This window comes from Nicotiana tomentosiformis, chromosome 1, assembly GCF_000390325.3.
Source record: "Nicotiana tomentosiformis chromosome 1, ASM39032v3, whole genome shotgun sequence".
NCBI lineage: Eukaryota > Viridiplantae > Streptophyta > Magnoliopsida > Solanales > Solanaceae > Nicotiana > Nicotiana tomentosiformis.
Genome location: NC_090812.1, coordinates 22,167,513 through 22,190,513, shown reverse-complemented (window position 1 = coordinate 22,190,513; position 23,001 = coordinate 22,167,513). Strand labels below are relative to the sequence as shown.

General features: G+C 43.2%; 1 protein-coding gene across 1 annotated transcript; it reads left to right on the top strand.

Annotated features, from left to right (window-relative positions):
- Positions 1-1,203: 1,203 nt before the first annotated feature.
- LOC104112610 (germin-like protein subfamily 1 member 20) lies at positions 1,204-2,241 on the top strand. Its single transcript, XM_070179298.1, has 2 exons — positions 1,204-1,381; positions 1,508-2,241. The coding sequence occupies exons 1-2, from the start codon at positions 1,372-1,374 to the stop codon at positions 2,068-2,070; spliced, it is 573 nt and encodes a 190-aa protein (XP_070035399.1). The 5' UTR covers positions 1,204-1,371; the 3' UTR covers positions 2,071-2,241.
- Positions 2,242-23,001: the final 20,760 nt, after the last annotated feature.

Below are 23,001 nucleotides of genomic sequence, written 5' to 3'. Positions count from 1 at the left end.
CTAAGCCATAGTGATTAACAGTCGCGGTGTCGATATAAGCTGTGATCGAGATATCAATAGAACGCAGTCAAAATGTCAACAAGGGTCGAGGTGGAGATCGATTATTAGTGATAAGACTTGTAACGGCTAATTTGTCAGAATATGGTATTAAAAAGGAGAATATGCTAGTGAATATTCCCGGTGTTTGTACTATTAGGGTTTTTAAGAAAATGAGCCCATATATATAGAAAGAACAGACAATGATAAGAGCATGTAATATTTTTCTGATAAGAAGACTTTTGAGAAGAAGACTCCCTTTCGGATAAAAATACAAAGACTACCTTTTTATAAAGATTCGTGTTCATATTATTCACCACTTTTTCACCAGATCCAAGGATTGTTCATGCAAATATTGGATCTATCTGTCATCCACCGTTGTCAAACAGAATATTCACCGTGTCCATTCATTATCGGGTGAATCATTCTTTTTATTTACATAAATTCCATTTATTGACATTTATTGCTAGATATATCTCATTTAATGTTGTTATTGCAAGAGTATTTTATATTTATTGTCATCAATCACATGCGAACTCAGTCTCATCTATTGTGCATCCTTACGCTTAATATCTAGAGTCATTATCCTTAACTAGATTTGACCATTCATTATATAAATTTAATAGTTTAACCGGAGATTATATTTCTTGGTCAAACAAAGGTAAGAAAGTATGGTTTGCCTTGCGGGTGGTGTTAGTTGGGTGACAGTCACGTCTAGGTAGTAGTTTGGGACGTGACAAATAAATCAAGATGATTTGCAAACTTAACAAGGATATTAGTAATTTAGTAATTAATGTCAATGAAGATTTAGAATTGAATCATTTCGATTATTGTGTACACATTATTTGGTCGCGTGTGCAATATATATAAGGCATCTCAGTTTACATCTAGTGGGGGTTATATACGTTCTTTTTCTTCTTCTTTTTTTCCATTAGGAAGTTTCTATCACATCTTAATTTCTCTACCTGCTAGGTAAATAATATTTAGTCTTTGTAGTTGTTGAAGGAAGCTCCAGCCTCCAGTACTATGCGTTTAAAAAGTTTACCAATTGATGACTTGGTAATATAGAAGCTAATTAATTCACAATTTGTTAAGGAAAAATTGACGACCAATTCAAAACAAATATTTATCTATAAATAGGAAGCTTTACTTATTAAGTTTGTAAGAGATCAACAAAGGAAAGATCTTTTAAATTGTTTCATAAGATAGTTTATAGTAGAAATGGCTCTCAAAGCATTTGTATTAACCATTGCAATAATGGCTTTGTTATCTTCAATGAGCCATGCATTTGATCCCAGTCCTTTGCAGGATATTTGAGTTGCTGTTGACGACTCCATGGCTGCTGGTATATGATCAAATAATTATTTTGAATGCAAAAATCAATCTGGTCTTAGCAATTTTTATGAATATTTGTGTGCTTTTCTCCTATCCTTTTTGTTTGTTTTTTTAATTATTGAAACTTCCTTTGCAGTTTTTGTGAACGGAAAAATTTGCAAGGATCCAAAGCAGGTTATGGCAAATGATTTCTTTAAATCAGGTCTAAACATACCTGGAAATACCTCAAATCAACTTGGATCTGCTGTAACTGCTGTGAACGTCGGCAACTTACCTGGACTCAACACTCTGGGCATTTCATTAGCGCGCATTGATTATGCGCCATATGGTCTCAACCCACCTCATACACACCCCCGAGGAACTGAGATTCTTGCTGTCCTTGAGGGCACACTCTACGTCGGCTTTGTCCTTTCAAACCCTGGTCCAAATATGAAGAACAAGCTCTTTACCAAGATTCTAAATCCTGGAGATGTGTTCGTTTTCCCAATAGGTCTCATTCATTTTCAGTTTAATGTTGGAAAGACTAATGCCGTTGCATTTGCTGGACTCAGTAGTCAAAATCCAGGAGTCATCACTATTGCGAATGCAGTATTTGGTTCAGACCCACCAATCAATCCTGATGTTCTCGCGAAAGCATTCCAAGTTGACAACAAAGTTGTGGATTACCTCCAATCCCAATTCTGGTGGGATAACAACTAAAATAATAGCAAACTATATTAAGCTACAAATAGTTATGGTTATGTGAACTGCTTGTGTCACATAAATAAGTAATGTTGCCGACTGGTTTTCCTCTCCATTATACTGTGATGTATTGGATGAGGATATGTTATGGCTTGTTATGGAATAAAATTAAGTCTCCTGTTTGTGATATTCATCTTTCTCTTTGGAACAAAGTACAAGCGAAAGAAAAAAAAAGCATTGCTTAGTTCTTGCGGGAGTGGTATGCTTACCATTCACTGTCACTATCCATTGCTCAGGCAATGCTTACCAGTTGTAGCAGAAAAGGGCATCACACCTACATCCAGATGAAAAGAGAATCAGATTAAAGTTTAACCCTTTCTCCACTTCTTATGGTTTAATATCACAAAAAGAGTTATTTTTTTGAATTTTAAAAAGAGTGCAATATTTTAACAGAGCACAGGTATGACGATATCAATCAAATTTAAACAACACATATCTTTCTCAAGGCCTGCGTGCCTTTATAAGGCCTCGGAACTGAAATACTTAAGGATCTAATAACTCAGGTATGCTAATATGATCTTATGTCATAAACCTGGTATATTAAAAAATATATATCTAATGAGTAACTTCTTTTCCTACCATATCATTTATTTGGCTTCATAGCCTCTTCTTTTCTTTTTTCTTTTATAGTTTATTTTTACCGGTAGATGAAATCTAAACTGGAATATACCCGGAGGCCAAGCTTGATTATCTCACATAAAATTCCATGTTCAGTGTTCATAGCCGCTAACTTCTCCCAAGTTTATTTCCCGAAGAAAAGTAAACACGATCAAATAAAAGGGTAAACTTGTGCTGAAAAGTAAACTTGGTTATTTTAGGGGTAGGGTACTACAAAAGTAAGTTGATCATGAATTACCAATAAGTCATTTCAATTGGTGCGGATATAAGCATTCAATTAGAGCCGAATACTTGAATAACTTTTGAAGAAAAGGTCTGGCTACAACAGGAAAAAATGATTATACCATTAACAAGACTAAATTTGGCAGATTAACATAGTAGATGGTAGATACATGATCTAGTTTAGGGGATTCAAATGGTATGTTGTCCTCAAACCCAGTTCGTCCTCCCTATAACGGTCGATATGATAAACACATATCACTGTCAACTGAAAAAATATATAGCAACTGATATATCAGATAAGTGGCAACTGAGAATGCTCTACATCTTATCGAATTAAGTGACATTCGAGGTATATTAGATAAATTTCCACGCATAACTCTTCCGCTCAGAAAGCTATAGGTGCTTCCACAGACAACTCCCTATACCCTATATACTTGTAGCCTAACATTATAGAACATTTATAATTGCTAGATTTATAGGTCTAAAGTTTTTCATGCCTTATTTTGAAGCTCGCTAATCAGCAGGGTATTAGCAATTCATCCCTGTTTATGAAAATACAGAAATATACAATTCCTGATTCAGATCACCGATATTGCACCATCTTCAAAACTCATCAAGCAGAATGCCACAAGAAAATATACAGGTCTTAAAATTTCCGTAACTAGGTATAAAACGATATGCAAGATTATGAACCTTTACCAATGATAGCTAACATTCTGCTGTCAAACATAAGCTTTTTGGTCCTCGCTCCAGGGAGCCATGGATGCAGGGGAGGGATCAATATTGCATTCTCTTTTTTCTTTTTCATTTTTCTTTTGGTTATAATAGCTAAATACAAGTTCTCGAAGTCCTGTCTTAAGTTGAAACCTTACCAATCAACTACTTGTGCATCAATCTGAAACATGTGCTCTATTTGGACCCTTTTCACTAAATATTTTCATGATTGTTTCTCCTTAATCTCTCTCTATCTCTCTCTTTTCTTTTGGTTTGACTATCCGGTGTCCGGTACCCACTAGTTCGACTAATCCAACTTATCCGGATGTGTGCCGCAGAAAGCCCACCATAGGGTTTTACTGCTCCCTAATTCTCCTCAACAAAACAAACAAAAAAGAATCTAACTTAACCATAGCTCAATACTACTATCAGGGTTTGCAAAATAAATTCATTAATACCAAAATGATTTGCAAAAGGTTCAGACTCCTGTATAATCCAAACTCCACAAGTTGTAATTCATCCCAATTTAAGATGAGATTTCTCATCTTTCTCTATTAAGTAACATATAACCCTAAGCAAAGAATAAAGAGATTTTATATTAAAAAAAGGAAGAGGAGACGAAACAGCAAACTAACCTGCAGGTGACAAATTTGCAACCTTCATTAAGTTCAACAAAGCGGCGACACTGAGGACACCTCTTCCACTTTTTACTCTTAGCAAGCACACGAAAAGCGATATCGTTTTCGTCCCTTAGTCCCCCACTTTCTTCACAGCGTAACCCAGTGTGCCATGGAAGCTTGCAGTGAAAGCAAAATAACCTCTTGCAATTAGGGCACTTCGATCGCTTCGCATTTTCACCACACTCGTCCAAAATCAAAGACCAACAATCCTGATTCGGACAGTAACATTGCGCCAACCCTAAAACAGAGGACTCACACAACACATCGCACCATTTAACAAACAGCACAAGATTCCTTCAAGAAATGGGGTCCAAAAACTGGTTACAATTCAGAGAGAGACATGTAATGTCGCGGATATTGTCCTCTAGCTTGACGGAAATGTATTTCACAATACAGTCGATACAAAATGGATGAACATAGTGATTTTGGTTCTTAAATTTTCTGTTGGCTAACAACATTGGCTCGATACAAATTTCACAGGTGAAATTTTGAGGTTCATCTGGTAATTCTGTCACTGCAATTTCTTGAGCTTGGTTTTGTTCTGAACGATTTCGGCCATGTTTTTGCAGTATGTTTCCCATTATAAGTGTGAGTGGAGTGCTTTTTTTGTGAGCAGGGGAAGTGGTGAAACGTTTCAGAGTCTTTTTAATATTCGTCTGACAATTTCCCTGCAGTTATACGCCCTCTTCTCCACGTTAGCAGAACTTTCTTGGAATATCATGTTATAAGCTTGTTATGCTAATTTAAATTTGTCATATACAATAACCTTATAAAAATATTTGAATCAAACCCAAAGATAGTGACTTATTAGTAACCATCTTGGGATAGTCAATTCAACGAAATCAGATTGGTTTTACACATAAAAGATTTAACATAAAAGATATAAAAAAGAAATTTTTTTATTTTGGAAATTTTAACTCCTATAATAAAGGTATACACCCTATTTATTATAAACCAAAATTATTTTAAAATATTAATTTTTAAAGCTACCTTTATATTTTATAGCAAAATAGGTATTTATGGTATATATTACCATTGAGGCATAAAATATGCTATTTATATTTTTCCTCTCTCTTTCTTTCAATTAATACAAGATTCTCTCTGAGATTATTTTTCTTTCTCTCTTTGAGCAACTCAAGCCCTAGTATTGACGGCCGATGGGAAAGAAGAATCTCTCTCTTCGAGCAACTTCCCCTAACAAGCCTTATAAATTAGCAATACGACATAGATGTTTATGAATTACCTACTTGATTTTTCCTTGTTTGCAATTTGTTTTTCCCTTTTGATTTTTCTTTCCGTGTTTGTTGCTTAACTTGAGGGCTGCAATGAAGATTCACTAACATTTTTTGGCATAGTTTCATATTTTTCTTAGGTAACCTACTACTACAATGTATTTTAGTGAGAAAAGAAAAATTGATTCAGTTATCATAAATTTGTTGTACGGATCTAACGACTTTCTTCTCTTCTCGGCCGAAAAATGATATGAGACGAACTTTCTCTTTTTTGCTATTTAGTCACATACAATGATACAAATACATTGTATTCTGTACAAATTCACTAAAACACATTGTATTTTTATATAAATATATTTTTTGCCTGTATTTTATGTATTTCGAAGATATATATTTTTTAATACAGTTGAATACACATGTATTCATGCATACTGTGGTAACGACCCGTCTAGTCGTTTTGAGTATTACATCCTCATTCCCACATTTACTAATCAATTTATACCTTACAATTGATTTATGACTTATCTGATTAGTTGGTTTGGGTCCGGAAGGATTTCAGAGTGAAATAAGACACTTAGTCTCATAATTAAAAACTTAAGTTGAAAAAATTGATCGGTTATTGACTTATGTGTAAACGACCTCGAAATTGAATTCTGATAATTCCAATAGCTCCGTATAGTAATTTTGGACTTAGGAGCATGTCCGAAAAATTATTTGGAAGTATGTAGTGGAATTAGGCTTGAAATGCCGAAAGTTGAATTTTTGGGAAGTTTGACCGGAGGGTGACTTTTTGATATCAGGGTTGAAATCCAGTTCTGAAAATTTTGATAGGTCCGTTATGTCATTTATGACTTGTGTGCAAAATTTGAGATCAATCGGACTTAATTTGATAGGTTCGGCGTTGTTTGTTGAAATTTAAAATTTCAAAGTTCATTAGGCTTGAATTGGGGTATGATTCGTAGTTTTAGTATAGTTTGAGGTGATTTGAGGGTTCGACTAAGTTCGTATGATATTTTGGGACTTGATGGTATGTTTGATTGAGGTACCGGGGGGCTCGAGTGAGTTCCGGGATGGTTTTGGATCGTTTTTCCTTGTTTTGCAACTGTTGGAACTGGTGTCTAGTGTTTTTCTTCGCGAACGCGAAGGGTCTCACGTGTTCACGAAGAAGGATTTTGTAACGACTCGGCCGGTCGTTTCGAAAGTTATAGCCTTGTTTTCCCCATTTCTGCTTCCTTTTGTGCTTTTCAGCTATACAATGATATACCGGATTAGTTGGTTCGGGTTCGGAGTGGTTTCGAAGTGGATTGAGACATCTTAGTCTTTTATTTAGAAGCTTAATTTAGAAAAGTCAACCGGATGTTGACTTATATGTAAATGATCTCGGAATTGAATTCTGATGATTTCATTAGCTTCGTTAGGTGATTTTGGACTTAGAGCACGTCCGGAATGTGATTTGGAGGTCCATAGTGGAATAAGGCTTGAATTGGCGAAAGTTAGAAATTTGGCGATTTCGATCGGTAGTGAAAAATTTGATATCGGGGTCGGAATGGACTTCCGGAAGTTGAAGTCGATTCGTGGTGTCATTTTATGACGTGTGTGTAGAATTTGAGGTCATTCGGACGTGGTTTGGTAGGTTTCAGTGTCGTTTGTGGAATTCAGAAGTTTAGAAGTTTTTAAGCTTGAATTCGAGGGTAATTTGGTGTTTTGATATTGTTTTGAGTGATTCGAAGGCTCGACTAAGTTTTTATATTGATATATGACTTGTTGGTATGGTTGGTTGAGGTCCTGAGGGGATCGGGGTGATTCCGGATAGTTAACGGATTATTTGAAGTTGGAAAAATGCAGCTGAAGCTGCTGCTACTAGTATTTCCGCACCTGCAGAAGGGGAGCCACAGGTGCGAGGTCACTGGTGCGCTTGGTAAGCCGCAGATGTGGACATAGAGGGCCTGAGCTGGAACAACAGGTGCGTAGAAGTGGTCGCATTTGCGAGCCCGCAGATGCGAGGCAGAGTCGCATATGCGGAAATGAGGAGGGATGGCAATGGCCGCAGGTGCGAGGACCTTTCCGCACCTACGAGGTCGCAGAAACGGATAGGGTGCGCAGGTGCGGAGATGGATACTTAAGTTATTTTCCGCAGATGCGGAGATTGGTGCACAAAAGCGGCTCCGCAGGTGCGCATTTTGAGTCGAAGGTGCACAAAACTTGGGCAGAACCTATATATAGAAGACTTCGCGATTTTTTGTTCTTTTCCACCATTTTCAAGTCGGACCTTAGAGATTTTGGAGTGATTTTTGAAGGGGATTCAAGGATATTCACTAAGGTAAGATGATGAGCTCTAATACTCCTAGCTATGGTGTTTTTCCGTTGTTTTCTCACCTAATTAGTAGGATTTGTGAAGCGAAATAAGGGGTTAGGGCTTGGGATTTTGGAGAGAGTAATTTGGGGATTTGAGGGACCAAATGAGGTCGGATTATGATGAATTTAGTATGGGTAGACTCGGGAGTGAATGGGCTTTCGGGTTTTGTGACTTTTTTTGGATTTCGAGACGTGGGCCCGGGGTTAAGTGAATTTCGGGATTTGACCCATAATTTTGTATTTTCCTTGTGGGATTCATTCTTTAGCTTATATTGATCGTATTTTATTGCTTATGGCTAGATTCGGGTCATTCGGAGGCCGGTTCGAGAGGAAAGGGTATTTCGGAGTAGGAGTTCTACGATGTTGAGGTAAGTAACGGTTTTAAATCTGGTCTTGAGGGTATGAAACCCGGAGTTTGGTATAATGTGAATGTTTGGAGGTGGAACCCATGCTAGGTGACTGGCGTGTGGGTGTACACCGCGAGGGATTGAAACTTGGTCCGTCCCGGGAGACTGTGAAGTCTAATAGCCTTTAATTGTGTTTATATGCATCCTCTCTACTAGAACTTGACTGCTTTTCATGTTAGAAATCATGCTTAGGCTATATTCCTGCTCATGGTAGTTATATTCAGTCATAGTGATTCTTGTACATGTTTACCTCAGTCTCTGTTATTTTTACATGTTGATATACTATAACACTTTTATTTGTGTTGTTTTCCCTTTCATTATTGAGAGCTGTGAGACTAGAGAGGTTCATGACTGAGTAAGGCTGAGGGCCTGGTTATGAGTTGTCCGTGCGGATCCTTATAGTTTATACTATGGCACGTGAGTTGTCTGTGCGGATCCAGATATGCTATTATAGCACATGAGTTGTCCGTGCAACACGTGAGTTGTCCGTGCAAATTATAGTGCTTGGGCTGTAGGAGTCCCTCATAAGTCTGAACACCCCCAGTGAGCGCAGGTACCTATTGAGCGTGTGCATTGAGGGATGAGAGTTGAGTGTCGAGTTGTTGAGAGTTGGAGTGACTGTTGCCCTGAGAGGCTGTACTTGTTTTTCATTTGTTGATGCACTTTGTTCTATCTGCCATTGTTATGAAATTACTAAAGGATTCTATATCCGGAGTACCTGCACTTTAACTGTATAAAACTGATTTGACTTAAACTGCCGGATTTGAAAGTATGTATATTATTTGCTGGAATTATTGAAAGTGAACAGTACTGTATAGCTCATCACTGCTTCTCAGTTTCTTATTTATTTCTGTTACTTGCTAAGTTAGTTGTACTCATGCTACACCCTGCACTTCATGTGCAGATCCAGGTGTGTTTGATCACGGAGGTCGTTGAGTTCGGGCGCGATCGTATACCGGAGACTACGAGGTAGCTGACGGTGTCCGCAGGACCTTGTCACTCCTTCTATATTTCTTTCTGTCTTGTATTGATACTTAGACTCTGGTTGTATTAGTTTGGTTATCTAGATGTTCATAACTTAGTGACACCCCGATGTTTGGGGCTGGTTTCCGCATTTTGATTCTATATTTAGCTCAACTTTGATTTTTATGAAAATTTCTGATATGAAAAAGTTTTAAACTATCTTTTCTATTGAATTACTGGAGTATTTTGGGAAAGTCGGCTTGCCTAGTACCATCGATAGGCGCCATCATGATAGGTTAGGTTTTTGGGTCATGATAGCTTGGTATCAGAGCCTAGGTTACATAGGTATAACGAGTCATGAGCAGGTTTAGTAGAGTCTTGCGGATCGGTACGGCGACGTCTGTACTTATCTTCGAGAGGCTGCAGAACCTTTATTAAAATTCCACACTCTTGAATTCTTGTCGTGCGAATCTGTTGATTTTGGTAACTAAACATCTATTGTTTCATTCTCTCACAGATGGTGAGAACTCGTACTACCGAACAGGATGGACAGCCACCAGTACCACCAGCCCGGGCCGCGAAAGGCCGAGGTCACAGTAGAGGCCACGGTAGGGGAAGAGGTGCCACCCGCACAGCAGCTGGGGCAGTACCTGCAGATCCACCAAGTGTCCCAGATCAGGACTAGATTCCAACTGTTGATGCACCAGCTCAGGTACCACCTGTGCCTATTGTGATTCCAGGCCTCCAGGAGGCTCTAGCTCGGATTCTGACAGCGTGTACCAGCCTTGCTCAAGCGGTCTCCATCTCGACGGCCGCAACCACTTCTCAGGCCAGGGGAGGCACTCAGACTCTCGCCGCACGCACACCCGAGCAGGTTGTTCAGGGACTCCAGACACCGGAGGCACCACCGGCCCAGTCGGTTATAGCTGCTCAGGACTATGTGGTTCCTACTATGCCTGAGGATGATCAATGTAGGTTAGAGAGGTTTTGGAGACTCCAGCCTCTACCTTTCAGTGGCACAGAGAGAGAGGATGCCTAGGACTTCTTTGATAGGTGTCAGAGGATACTCCGTACAGCTGGTATTCCGGAGACTTGTGGGGTCTCATTCACTACTTTTTAGTTTTTCGGGGCTGCACTCAGATGGTGGGAGACTTATGAGAGGTGTAGGCCTGTTGGCACAGCACCCGTTACTTGGCAGCAGTTCTCTGTGGTCTTTTTGGAGAAGTTCGTGCCTTAGTCCCGTAGAGAGGAGCTGCACAGACAATTTGAGAAGCTTCGCCAGGGTGATATGTCTGTGACGCAGTATGAGATGTGATTCTCGTAGTTGGCCCGTCATGCTATCTGGTTGGATCCCACAGACAGGGAGAGGATCATGAGGTTTATAGATGGTCTCACATTTCAGCTAGGGTTGCTCATGACCAGAGAGAGGGTGTCGACATTAGTCGGTAGATTGAGATGGTTCGCAGTCAGGAGAGGGTTGAGAGGGAGGCCAAGAGGCCTCGTGGTCAGGGTGGATTCAGCGGTGCTCTTTTTGGTGGTCAGTTCCAGCATGGTAGAGGTCGTCATTTTAGACAGGCTAAGTCAGCTCAGCCATTTCACCATGGTGCATCATCTGTCCATGGTTCTCATAGTCATCAGCAGGGCCAGTCATCATTCAATGCACTACCAGCGTAGAGTTCTCATCATCCCCCGCCCACTCAGGTATCCTCGGGTAGTTCTTTTGGGCATCAGGAGCAGCAGTTTCATTAGAGGAGGGGTTGTTTCGAGTGCGGAGATTTTGGTCACATTATGAGAGATTGCCCTAGGCTATTGGTTGGGACTCCACAGCGGAGTACTCGGCCGATGGCACCAGCACCAGTTCCTCCACCACCCACCCACCCAGCTAGGGGTGGAGCTCAGCCAGCTAGGGGTGGAGCACAGTCAGCTAGGGGTCGCCCGAGAGGGTGAGGCAGATCAGGGGGTGGCCAGGTCCATTTCTATGCCCTCCCTACCAGACCAGATGTTATTGCTTTAGATGTTGTGATTACAGGTATTGTCTCAGTTTGTCACAGGATGCCTTTGTTTTATTTAACCCTTGTTCCACGTATTCATATTTTCCTCGTATTTCGCCCATTTTCTGGATATACCCCATGAGCCTTTAGTTTTATCTGTTCATGTATCTACTCCTGTGGGCGATACTATTGTTATGGACCGCGTATATCAGTCATGTGTGGTGACTATTAGTAGTTTGGAGACCAAGTAGACCTTTCGATGCTCAGTATGGTAGACTTTGATGTGATATTGGGTATGAATTGGTTATCTCCATGTCATGCTGTTCTAGATTGTCATGCTAAGACTGTGATGTTGGCGATGCCAGGATTTCTGAGGGTTGAGTGGAGCGATTCTATAGACTATATACCTAGTAGGGTGATTTCATACTTGAAGGCTCAGCGTATGGTTGAGAAGGATTGTCTATCCTATTTGGCTTTTGTAAGGGATGTTAGTGCAGAGACTCCTGCCATTGATTCTGTTCCGGTGGTGCGTGATTTCCCAGATGTGTTTCCTGCAAACCTGCCGGGCATGCCGCCTGACAGGGATATTGACTTTGATATTGATTTGGTGTCGGGCACTCAGCTCATTTCAATTCCACCGTATCGTATGGCACCGGCGGAGTTGAAGGAGTTGAAGGAACAACTTCAGGAACTCCTTGATAAGGGGTTTATTAGGCCTAGTGTGTCACCTTGAGGTGCACCGGTTCTATTTGTAAAGAAGAAGGATGGTTCCATGAGGATGTGTATTGATTATAGACAATTGAACAAGGTCACAGTCAAGACACAAGTGTCCTTTGCCTCATATTTATGATTTATTTGACCAGCTTCAGGGAGCGAGGGTGTTCTTCAAGATTTATTTAAGGTCCGGATATCACCAGCTGAAGATTCGAGATTCGGACATTCTTAAGACAGCTTTCAGGACCCGATATGGCCATTATGAGTTCTTGGTGATGTCGTTTGGGCTAACCAATGCCCCAGCAATGTTCATGTATTTGATGAATAGTGTATTCCATCCCTATTTGGACTCATTCGTTATTGTCTTCATTGATGACATCCTGGTGTACTCTCGTATCCAGGAGGAGCATGCCCAGCACTTGAGGATTGCATTACAGAGATTGAGGGAGGAGAAGCTTTATGTAAAGTTCTCCAAGTGTGAGTTCTGGCTCGGTTCCGTAGCATTCTTGGGGCAAGTGGTGTCCAGTGAGGGTATCCAGGTGGATCCGAAGAAGATAGAGGCAGTTCAGAGTTGGCACAGACCATCCTCAGCTATAGAGATTCGGAACTTTCTTGGTTTGGCTGGTTATTACCGTCAGTTTGTTCAGGGTTTCTCGTCTATTGCATCGCCCTTGACCAAATTGACCCAAAAGGGTGCTCCATTCAGTGGTCAGATGAGTGTGAGGAGAGCTTTCAGAAGCTCAGGACTGCTTTGACCACCACTCCGATTTTAGTTCTGCCATCAGCTTCAGGTTCTTACACCGTGTATTGTGATGCCGCGAGGGTAGGTATTGGATATGTTCTGATGCAGGAGGGTAGGGTGATTGCTTATGCCTCACGCCAGTTGAAGACCCATGAGAAGAACTATCCTGTCCATGATCTTGAGTTAGCAGCCATTGTTCACTCCTTGAAGATTTGGCGTCATTATTTGTATGGGGTTCATTGTGAGATCTATACTGATCAACGGAGGTTGCAGTATCTGTTGAAGCAGAAGGATGTTTACTTGCATCAACGGATATGGTTAGAGCTTCTTAAGGAGTACGATATCATTATTTTGTACCATCCGGGGAAGGCCAATGTGGTAGCCGATGCTTTGAGTCACCGGGCGAAGAGTTTGGGGATTTTAGCATATCTCTAAGCAGCAGAGAGACCCTTGGCATTAAATGTTCAGGCCTTAGCGGGCCAGCTTGTCAGATTGGATATTCTGGAGCCGAGTCGGGTATTGGCTTGTGTGGTCTCTAGGTCTTCTCTTTATGACCGTATCAGGGAGCGTCAGTATGATGGCCCCCACCTGCTCGTTCTTCAGGATATGGTTCAGTGAGGTGATGCTAGGGATGTGACCATTGGTAATGACGATGTGTTGAGGATGCAGGGCCGGATATGTGTGCCTAATGTAGATGGGCTCAGGGAGTTGATCCTTGAGGAGGCCCACAGCTCGCGGTATTCCATCCATCCGGGTGCCACGAAGATGTACTAGGATTTGAGGCAGCACTATTGGTGAAGGCAGATAAAGAAGGATATAGTTGGGTTTGTGGCTTGGTGTCTCAACTGTAAGCAAGTTAAGTATGAGCATCAGAGACCGGGTGGCTTGCTTCAGAGGTTAGAGATCCCAGAGTGGAAGTGGGAGCGGATCACCATGGACTTCGTAGTTGGGCTCCCACAAACTTCGAGTTAGTTCGATGCAATTTGGGTGATTGTGGATCAGCTGACCAAGTCCGCGCACTTCATTCTAGTTGATACTACTTACACTTCAGAGCAGTTGGCCGAGATTTAAATCCGAGATAGAGGTACTCAGTTTACATCGCAATTTTGGAGGGCCGTGCAGCGAGAGCTGGGTACTCAGGTTGAGTTGAGCACAACTTTTCACCCTCTGACTGACGGGCAGTCCGATCGCACTATTCAGATATTGGAGGACATGTTGCGCGCTTGTGTCATTGACTTTGGGGGTTCATGAGACCAGTTCTTGCCGCTCGCGGAGTTTGCATACAACAATAGTTACCAGTCGAGTATTCAGATGGCTCTGTATGAGGCTTTATATGGGAGGAGGTGTAGATCTCCAGTAGGATGGTTTGAGCCGGGTGAGGCTAGGCTTTTGGGTACAGACTTGGTCCAAGATACATTAGATAAGGCGGAATTGATTCAGGAGCGACTTCGCACGACGCAGTCTAGGCAGCAGAGCTACGCGGACAGGAAGGTTCATGATGTGTCGTTTATGGTTGGGGAGAAGGTTTTGCTAAAGGTATCACCCATGAAGGGTGTTATGAGGTTTGGGAAGAGGGGAAAGTTTAGCCCTCGGTTCATTGGGCCTTTTGAGGTGCTTCAGAGGATAGGGGGGGTGGCTTATAAGCTTGCCTTATCACCCAGCTTGTCGAGTGTGCATCCAGTATTTCATGTTTCTATGCTCCAGAAGTATGTTGGCGATCCGTCCCATGTTTTAGACTTCAGCACGGTTCAGTTTAATGGTGATATGACTTATGATGAGGAGCCGGTGGCCATTTTGGATCAGCAGGTGCGGAAGATGAGGCTCTATTTCACATTTTAATCAATTTTTCATATAAAAACTTTCCGAAAAATTATACGGACTGTGCACGCAAGTCGAGGATGATGAATAGTGCTTTTCGAGGTCTTAGAACATAGAATTAATTATTAAATTTAAAGATAATCTTTTGGGTCATCACATTCACCACCTCTAAAACAAACGTTCGTCCTCGAACGGAATTAGGAAAAGTACCCGAGCTGGTAAAAAGGTGTGAATATTTACTCTGCATGTCTGACTCAGACTCCCAGGTAGATGCTCCTACCGGCTGACCTTTCCATTGTACCTAAACTGAAGGATAACTGTAACGACCCGGCCGGTCGTTTCGAGATTTATAACCCCGTTTTACCCATTCCTACTTCTTTTTGTGTTATTCAGCTATATTATGTTATATCGGGTTAGTTGGTTCGAGTCCGGAAGGAACTCAGAGTGAAATGAGACACTTAGTCTCATAATTAAAAATTTTAAGTTAGAAAAGTGGATCGGATATGGACCTATGTGTAAACGACCTCGGATTTGAATTTTGATGATTCCAATAGCTCCGTATGGTGATTTTGGACTTAGGAGCGTGTATGGAATATTATTTGGAAGTCCGTAGAGGAATTAGGCTTGAAATGCCGAAAGTTTTATTTTTGAGAAGTTTGACCATGGGGTTGACTTTTTGATATCGGGGTCGGAATCCGGTTCTGAAAATTGGAATACCTCTATTATGTCATTTAGGACTTGTGTGCAAAATTTGAGGTCAATCGGACGTGATGTGATAGGTTCCGGAGTTGTTTGTAGAAATTAGAAATTTCAAATTCATTAGGCTTGAATTGGGACGTAATTCATGGTTTTAGCATTGTTTGAGGTGATTTGAGGATTCGACTAAGTTCGTATGATGTTTTTGGACTTGTTGGTATATTTGTGTTGAGGCCCCGAGGGCCTCGGGTGGGTTTCGGATGGTTAACGGATCAAAAATTGAACTAGAACAGCTGGTGCAATTTCATTCTGTTGGAAATTGCTTCTGCCAGAAATCGAGCCCAGATGTGAGCCCAGATCGAGCTCAGGGTCGAGGGCCACGATCGAAGACCAGATCGAGCTCAGGGTCGAGGGCCACGATCGAAGCCATGATCGAGCCCAGAGTCGAGGGCCACGATCGAAGGCATGATCGAGCCCAGGGTCGAGGGTCACGGTCGAAGGCCGGGTCGAAGGCATAATCGAGGGCCAGGATCGAGAACCAAGATCGAGGGGCAGGACCGAGGACCAGGATCGAGGACCTCGATCGAAGGCTAAGATCGAGGCAGAACCGAGGATGTCTGGGCAGAATCATAAAAATAAGGACTTCGTCCCATTTGCCATTTTTGACAAATTGGAGCTTGAGGAGAGCCGATTTTTGATATATTTTCAAGAAAAACTTGAGGTAAGTCCCTTGTGATCATTTCTACTCCATAATATTGAATTATCATCGAATAATCCGACTAGATTACATGATTTTGAGGTGTAAATCGGAGATTAGAACTTAGAAATTTGGAAATAAGATTTGTAGATTTGAGGGTCGATTTGAGGTCGGATTTTGGTAAAATTGGTATGGGTAGACTCGTGGTTGAATGGGATTTCGGATTTTGTAACTTTCGTTGGGTTCCGAGACGTGGGCCCCACGGGCGATTTTTGAGCTAAATTTAGATTGTTTATGAACAATTAGTATTTTCTTATGGAATTACTTCCAATAAATTTTATTGACTAAAACGAATTATTTGTGACTAGATTTGAGGCATTCAGAGGCCGATTTGCGAGGCAAAGGCATAGCAGAGTAAAAAGTTTCACGTTTTGAGGTAAGTAACGACTGTAAATCTAGTCCTGAGGGTATGAAACCCCGGATTTTGTATCATTCTACTATTTTGAAGTGACACACATGCTAGGTGACGGGCGTGTGGGCGTGCACTATTGGAGAATTGTGACTTGGTCTGCCCCGTAGCAACTGTAAAGTTGCATACTTTGTTGAAACCATTGATACTTATATGTTTTAGAAAGATTTTCTATAAATTGGGCTGAATGCCATGTTTGGGCCTTGCGCGAATGCTGTTTGGACCCTTAGGGGTTGTTTCTTACCATCCTCTCACTATTTGCCCGAGTGGCCTGATTTGTGTGGATGAGTGTGGATCGGGGCTGCCCGCCTACAACATGCTTTATGACTGAGTGAGGCCGAGGGCCTGATTTGTGAGGATGAGTGTGGATCGGGGCTGCCCGCCTGTAGCATACTTTATTATTATCGCACGTGAGTTGTCCATGCAGATTATAGTGCTTGGGCTGAAGGAGCCCCTCCGGAGTCTGTACACACCCCCAGTGAGCGCAGGTACCTACTGAGTGCGAGTGCCGAGTGCTTAGTGACTGGGAGGAAAGAGTGATTGTGAGGTATGCTTGAGTGGCAAGAGTGATTGTGAGGTATGCCCGAGTGGCAAGAGTGATTGTGAGGTTTGCCCGAGTGGCATGAGTGACTGTGAGGTTTGCCCGAGGGGCTGTATATGAGTGATGTTTTGCCCGATGGGCTGTTTCTGATTTTATCATTTTTGCTCACCTTTGCATTGAGCTTTTGTTTGAAAAACTATTGGAAAAATGTCTTTAAATAATTTTTTTACTGGAACTGGGTTTAAACGAGATGTTTGATTCAAATCCTGAATTTTTTTAAGAGCATGTGTATTTTACTGAGATTTCCTGATATGAACGTTATATGCTTTATTGCTCGTCACTATTGCTCAGTCTTTATTTATTGGTTACTTACTGAGTTGGCGTACTCACGTAAGTCCCTGCACCTTGTGTGCAGATCCAGGTGTAGCTGGATACAGTAGCGGTTATTGAGTATTCTGGATGCAGATTTTCTTGGAGACAGCAAGGTAGCTGTTTGGCGATCGCAGCCCCTGCTCTTCTCCCTCTTATGTTCCTCTAGTTGTATTTAGCTATTTTTCGGGCTACGTTTGCCTTAATATTGTTAGACAGATTGTAGTATATGCTCATGACTAGTGACACCCCGATGTTGGGCTTTTCTTTTCCACACTTCTGTTTTTCTTTGATTTGAACTCTTTAAATGGAGGTTTTATGTTAAATAACCTTGAAATTATCTTTGAAATTACAATATCGTTTTGTTTTGGAAATGAGTCGGCTTGCCTAGTTCCACGATAGGCACCATCACGACAGGGGTTAGTTTTGGGTCATGACAAATTGGTATGAGAGCCTAGGTTACATAGGTCTCACGAGTCATGAGCGGGTTTAGTAGAGTCTTGCGGATCAGTACGGAGACATCTGTACTTATCTTCAGGAGGCTGCAGAACCTTTAGGAAACTCCACATTCTTGAATTCTTGTCGTGCGAATCTGTTGATTCTAGTAACTAAACATCTGTTGTTTCCTTCTCTCACAGATGGTGAGGACTCGTGCTACCGGTCAGGAGGGCCAGCTACCAGTACCACCAGCCAGGGCCGCGAGAGGCCGAGGCCACGGTAGAGGCTGTGGTAGGGGCAGAGGTGCAGCGCGTACAGTAGTTGGGGAAGTACCTACAGATCCACCGATTGTCCCAGATCAGGACCAAGTTCCAGTTGTTGATGCACCAGCTCAGGCACCACCTGTGCCTATTGTGATTCCAGGCCTTCAGGAGGCCCTAGCTCAGATTTTGACAGCGTGTACTGGCCTTGCTCAGGCTGTCTCTATTTCGACGGCCGCAACCACTTCTCATACCAGGGGAGGCACTCAGACTCCCATCGCTCGCACACCCGAGCAGGTTATTCAGGGACTTCAGACACCAGAGCTACCACCAGCCCAGCCGGTTACTGTTGCTCAGGATTATGTGGTTCCTGCTATGCCTGAGGATGATCAGTGCAGGTTGGAGAGGTTTGGGAGACTTCAGCCACCGCCTTTCGGTGGCACAGAGAGAGAGGATGCTCAGGACCTTTTGGACAAGTGTCAGATGATACTCCGTACTGCTGGTATTTTGGAGACTTGTGGGGTCTCATTCACTACCTTTCAGTTTTCTGGGGCTGCAATCAGATGGTGGGAGACTTACGAGAGGCGTAGGCCTGTTGGTGCAACACCCCTTACTTGGCAGCAGTTCTCCGTGGTCCTTTTGGAGAAGTTCGTGCCTCGATCCCACAGAGAGGAGTTGTGTAGACAGTTTGAGCGGCTTTGCCAGGGGGATATGTCTGTGACGCAGTATGAGATGCGATTCTCCGAGTTGGCCCGTCATGCTATCTGGTTGGTTCCCACGGACAGAGAGAGGATCATGAGGTTTATTGATGGCCTCACTTATCAGCTACAGTTGCTCATGACCAGGGAACGGGTTTCAGGTGCTACCTTTGATGAGGTTGTCGACATTGCTTGGCAGATTGAGATGGTTCGCGGTCAGGAGAGGGTTGAGCGGGAGGCCAAGATGCCTCGTGGTCAGGGTGGATTCAGCGGTGCTCCTTTTGGGGGTCAGTTCCAGCACAGTAGAGGTCGTCATTTCAGACAGGCTCAGTCAGCTCAGCCATTTCATCGAGGTGCATCATCTGGCCATGGTTCTCACAGTTCTCATCAGGGCCACTCATCACTTAGTGCCCTTCCAGTTCAGAGTTCATCCCGTGCTCCACCTGTTCAGGGCTCTTCTATGCCAGGTTCTTCTACCAGTCATCCCGGTGCTAGGGGTTCCCTTCAGATTCCGCCGCCAGCACCAGGGAGTTGTTTTGAGTGTGGGGAGCTTGGGCATATATGGAGGTAGTGTCCTCGTCGTCATTGAGGTCTATCTCAGCAGAGGAGTCAGCCTCCGACTACAGCACCAGCTACCTCACCATCCACCCAGTCAGCTCGGGGTGGAGGTCAGTCAGCTAGGGGTCGCCCTAGAGGGGAGGCAGATCAGGGGGTGGTCAGGCCCGTTTCTATGCTCTCCCTGCAAGACCAGACGCTATTGCTTCAGATGCTGTGATTACAGGTATTGTCTCAATTTGTCACCGAGATGCCTCAGTATTATTTGACCCTGGTTCCACATATTCATATGTTTCCTCGTATTTTGCCCATTTTCTAGATATGCCCTGTGAGTCCTTAGTTTCATCTGTACATGTATCTACTCCTGTGGGCGATACTATTATTGTGGACCGCGTATATTGGTCATGTGTGGTGACTATTGGGGGTCTGGAGACCCGAGTAGATCTATTGTTGCTCAGTATGGTTGACTTTGATGTGATATTGGGTATGGATTGGTTATCTCCATGTCATGTTGTTCTAGATTGTCACACTAAGACGGTGACGTTGGCTATGCCGGGAATTTCGAGGGTTGAGTGGAGCGGTTTTGTAGATTATGTACCAAGTAGGGTGATTTCATATTTGAAGGCTCAGCGCATGGTTGAGAAGTGTTACCTATCTTATTTGGCTTTTGTGAGGGATGTTAGTGCAGAGACTCCTGTCATTGATTCTGTTCCAGTGGTACGTGATTTTTCGGATATGTTTCCTACAGACCTGCCGGGCTTCCCGCCTGACAAGTATATTGACTTTGGTATTGATTTGGTGTCAGGCACTCAGCCCATTTCTATTCCACCATATCGTATGGCACCGGCGGATTTGAAGGAATTGAAAAAACAGCTTCAGGAACTCCTTGATAAGGGGTTTATTCGGCCTAGTGTGTCACCTTGGGGTGCACCTGTTCTATTTGTGAAGAAGAAGGAAGGTTCCATGAGAATGTGTATTGATTATAGGCAGTTGAACAAGGTCGCAGTCAAGAACAAGTATACTTTGCCTCGTATTGATGATTTATTCGACCAGCTTCAAGGAGCGAGGGTGTTCTCCAAGATTGATTTGAGGTCCGGTTATCATCAGCTGAAGATTTAGGATTCAGATATTCTCAAGACAGCTTTCAAGACCTGATATGGCCATTATGAGTTCTTGGTGATGTCTTTTGGGCTGACTAATGCCCCAGCAGCATTCATGCATTTGATGAACAATGTATTCCAGCCCTATTTGGACTCATTCGTTGTTGTATTCATTGATGACATCCTAATGTACTCTCGTAGCCAGGAGGAGCACGCTCAGCATTTGAATATTGTATTACATAGATTGAGGGAGGAGAAGCTTTATGCAAAGTTCTCCAAATGCAAGTTTTGGCTCAGTTCAGTAACATTCTTGGGGCACGTGGTGTCCAGTGAGGGTATTTAGGTGGATTTGAAGAAGATAGAGGCGGTGCAGAGTTGGCCCAGACCGTCCTCAGCCACGGAGATTAGGAGCTTTCTTTTTCTGGCGGGTTACTACCGTCGCTTTGTGGAGGGATTTTCATCTATTGCATCGCCCTTGACCAAATTTACCCAAAAGGGTGCTCCATTCAGGTGGTCAGATGAATGTGAGGAGAGCTTTCAAAAGTTCAAGACTGCTTTGACCACAGCTCCAGTGTTAGTTTTGCCATCAACTTCAGGTTCTTACACCATTTATTATGATTCCTCGAGGATAGGCATTGGTTGTGTTTTGATGCAGGAGGGTAGGGTGATTACCTATGCCTCGCACCAGTTGAAGACCCATGAGAAGAACTATCATGTCCATGATATTGAATTAGCAGCCATTGTTCACACCTTGAAGATTTGGCGTCATTATTTGTATGGGGTTCATTGTGAGATCTATACTGATCACCGGAGTCTGCAGTATCTGTTAAAGCAGAAGGATATTAATTTGTGTCAGCAGAGATGGTTGGAGCTTCTTAAGGACTATGATATCACTATTTTGTACCATCCAGGGAAGGCCAATGTGGTGGCCGATGCTTTGAGTCGCCGGGCAGAAAGTTTGGGGAGTTCAGCATATCTTCCAGCAGTAGAGAGACCTTTGGCATTGGATGTTCAGACCTTAGCAGGCCAGCTTGTCAGATTGGATATTTCGGAGCCTAGTCAGGTATTGGCTTGTGTGGTCTCCAGGTCTTCTCTTTATGACCGTATAAGGGAGCGTCAGCATGATGACCCTCACTTGCTCATTCTTCAGGACAGGGTTCGGAGAGGTGATGCTAGGGATGTGACTATTAGTGATGATGATGTGCTGAGAATGCAGGGCCGGATATGTGTGCATAATATATATGGGCTTCGAGAGCTGATTCTTGAGAAGGCCCACAACTCGCGGTATTCCATACATTCGGGTGCCGCGAAGATGTACCAGGATTTGAGGCAGCACTATTGGTGGAGGCGTATGAAGAAGGATATAGTTGGGTGTGTGGCTCGGTGTCTAAACTGTCAGCAGATTAAGTATGAGCATCAGAGACCGGGTGGCTTGCTTCAGAGGTTAGATATACTAGAGTGGAAGTGGGAGCGGATCACTATAGACTTTGTAGTTGGGCTCCCATGGACTTCGAGGAAGTTCGACGCTATTTGGGTTATTGTGGATCGGCTGACCAAGTCCGCGCACTTCATTCCAGTTGGTACTACTTACTCTTTAGAGCAGTTGGCTAAGATTTACATCTGAGAGATTGTTCGCCTGCATGGTGTCCCAGTTTCTATCATTTCAGATAGGGGTACTCAGTTCACATCGCAGTTTTGGAGGGCCGTGTAGCGAGAGTGGGGTACTCAGGTTGATTTAAGCATAACTTTTCACCCTTAGATGGACGGGCAGTCCGAGCGCACTATTCAGATATTGGAGGACATGTTGCATGCTTGTGTCATTGACTTTGGGGGTTCATGGGACCAGTTTCTGCCACTCGCGGAGTTTGCATATAATAAGAGTTATCAGTCGAGTATTCAGATGGCTTCGTACGAGGCTTTGTATGGGAGGAGGTGTAGATCTCCGGTTTGATGGTTTGAGCCGGGTGAGGCTAGGCTCTTAGGTACAGACTTGGTCCAGGACGCATTAGATAAGGTGAAATTGATTCAGGAGCGGCTTCGCACGGCGTAATCCAGGCAGAAGAGCTACGCGGATAGGAAGGTCCGTGGTGTGTCTTTTATGGTTCGGCAGAAGGTTTTGCTGAAGGTATCACCCACGAAGGGTGTTATGAGGTTTGGGAAGAGGGGCAAGTTGAGCCCCCGGTTCATTGGGCCTTTTGAGGTGCTTCAAAGAATAGGGGAGGTGGCTTATAAGCTTGCCTTGCCACCCAGCTTGTCAGGTGTGCATCCAGTGTTTCAAGTTTCCATGCTCCGGAAGTATATTGGAGATTCGTCCCATGTTTTGGATTTCAGCACGGTTCATTTGGAGGGTGATATGACTTATGATGTGGAGCCGGTGGCTATTTTGGATCGGCAGGTTCGAAGGTTGAGGTCAAAGGATATAGCTTCAGTGAAGGTGCAATGGAGAGGTCAGCCTGTGGATGAGGCCACCTGGGAGACTGAGCGGGAGGTGCGGAGAAGATATCCACGCCTATTCGAGACTCCAGGTATGTTTCTAGACCCGTTCGAGGACGAACAGATGTTTAAGAGGGGGAGGATGTAACGACCCGGCCGGTGGTTTTGAGAGTTATA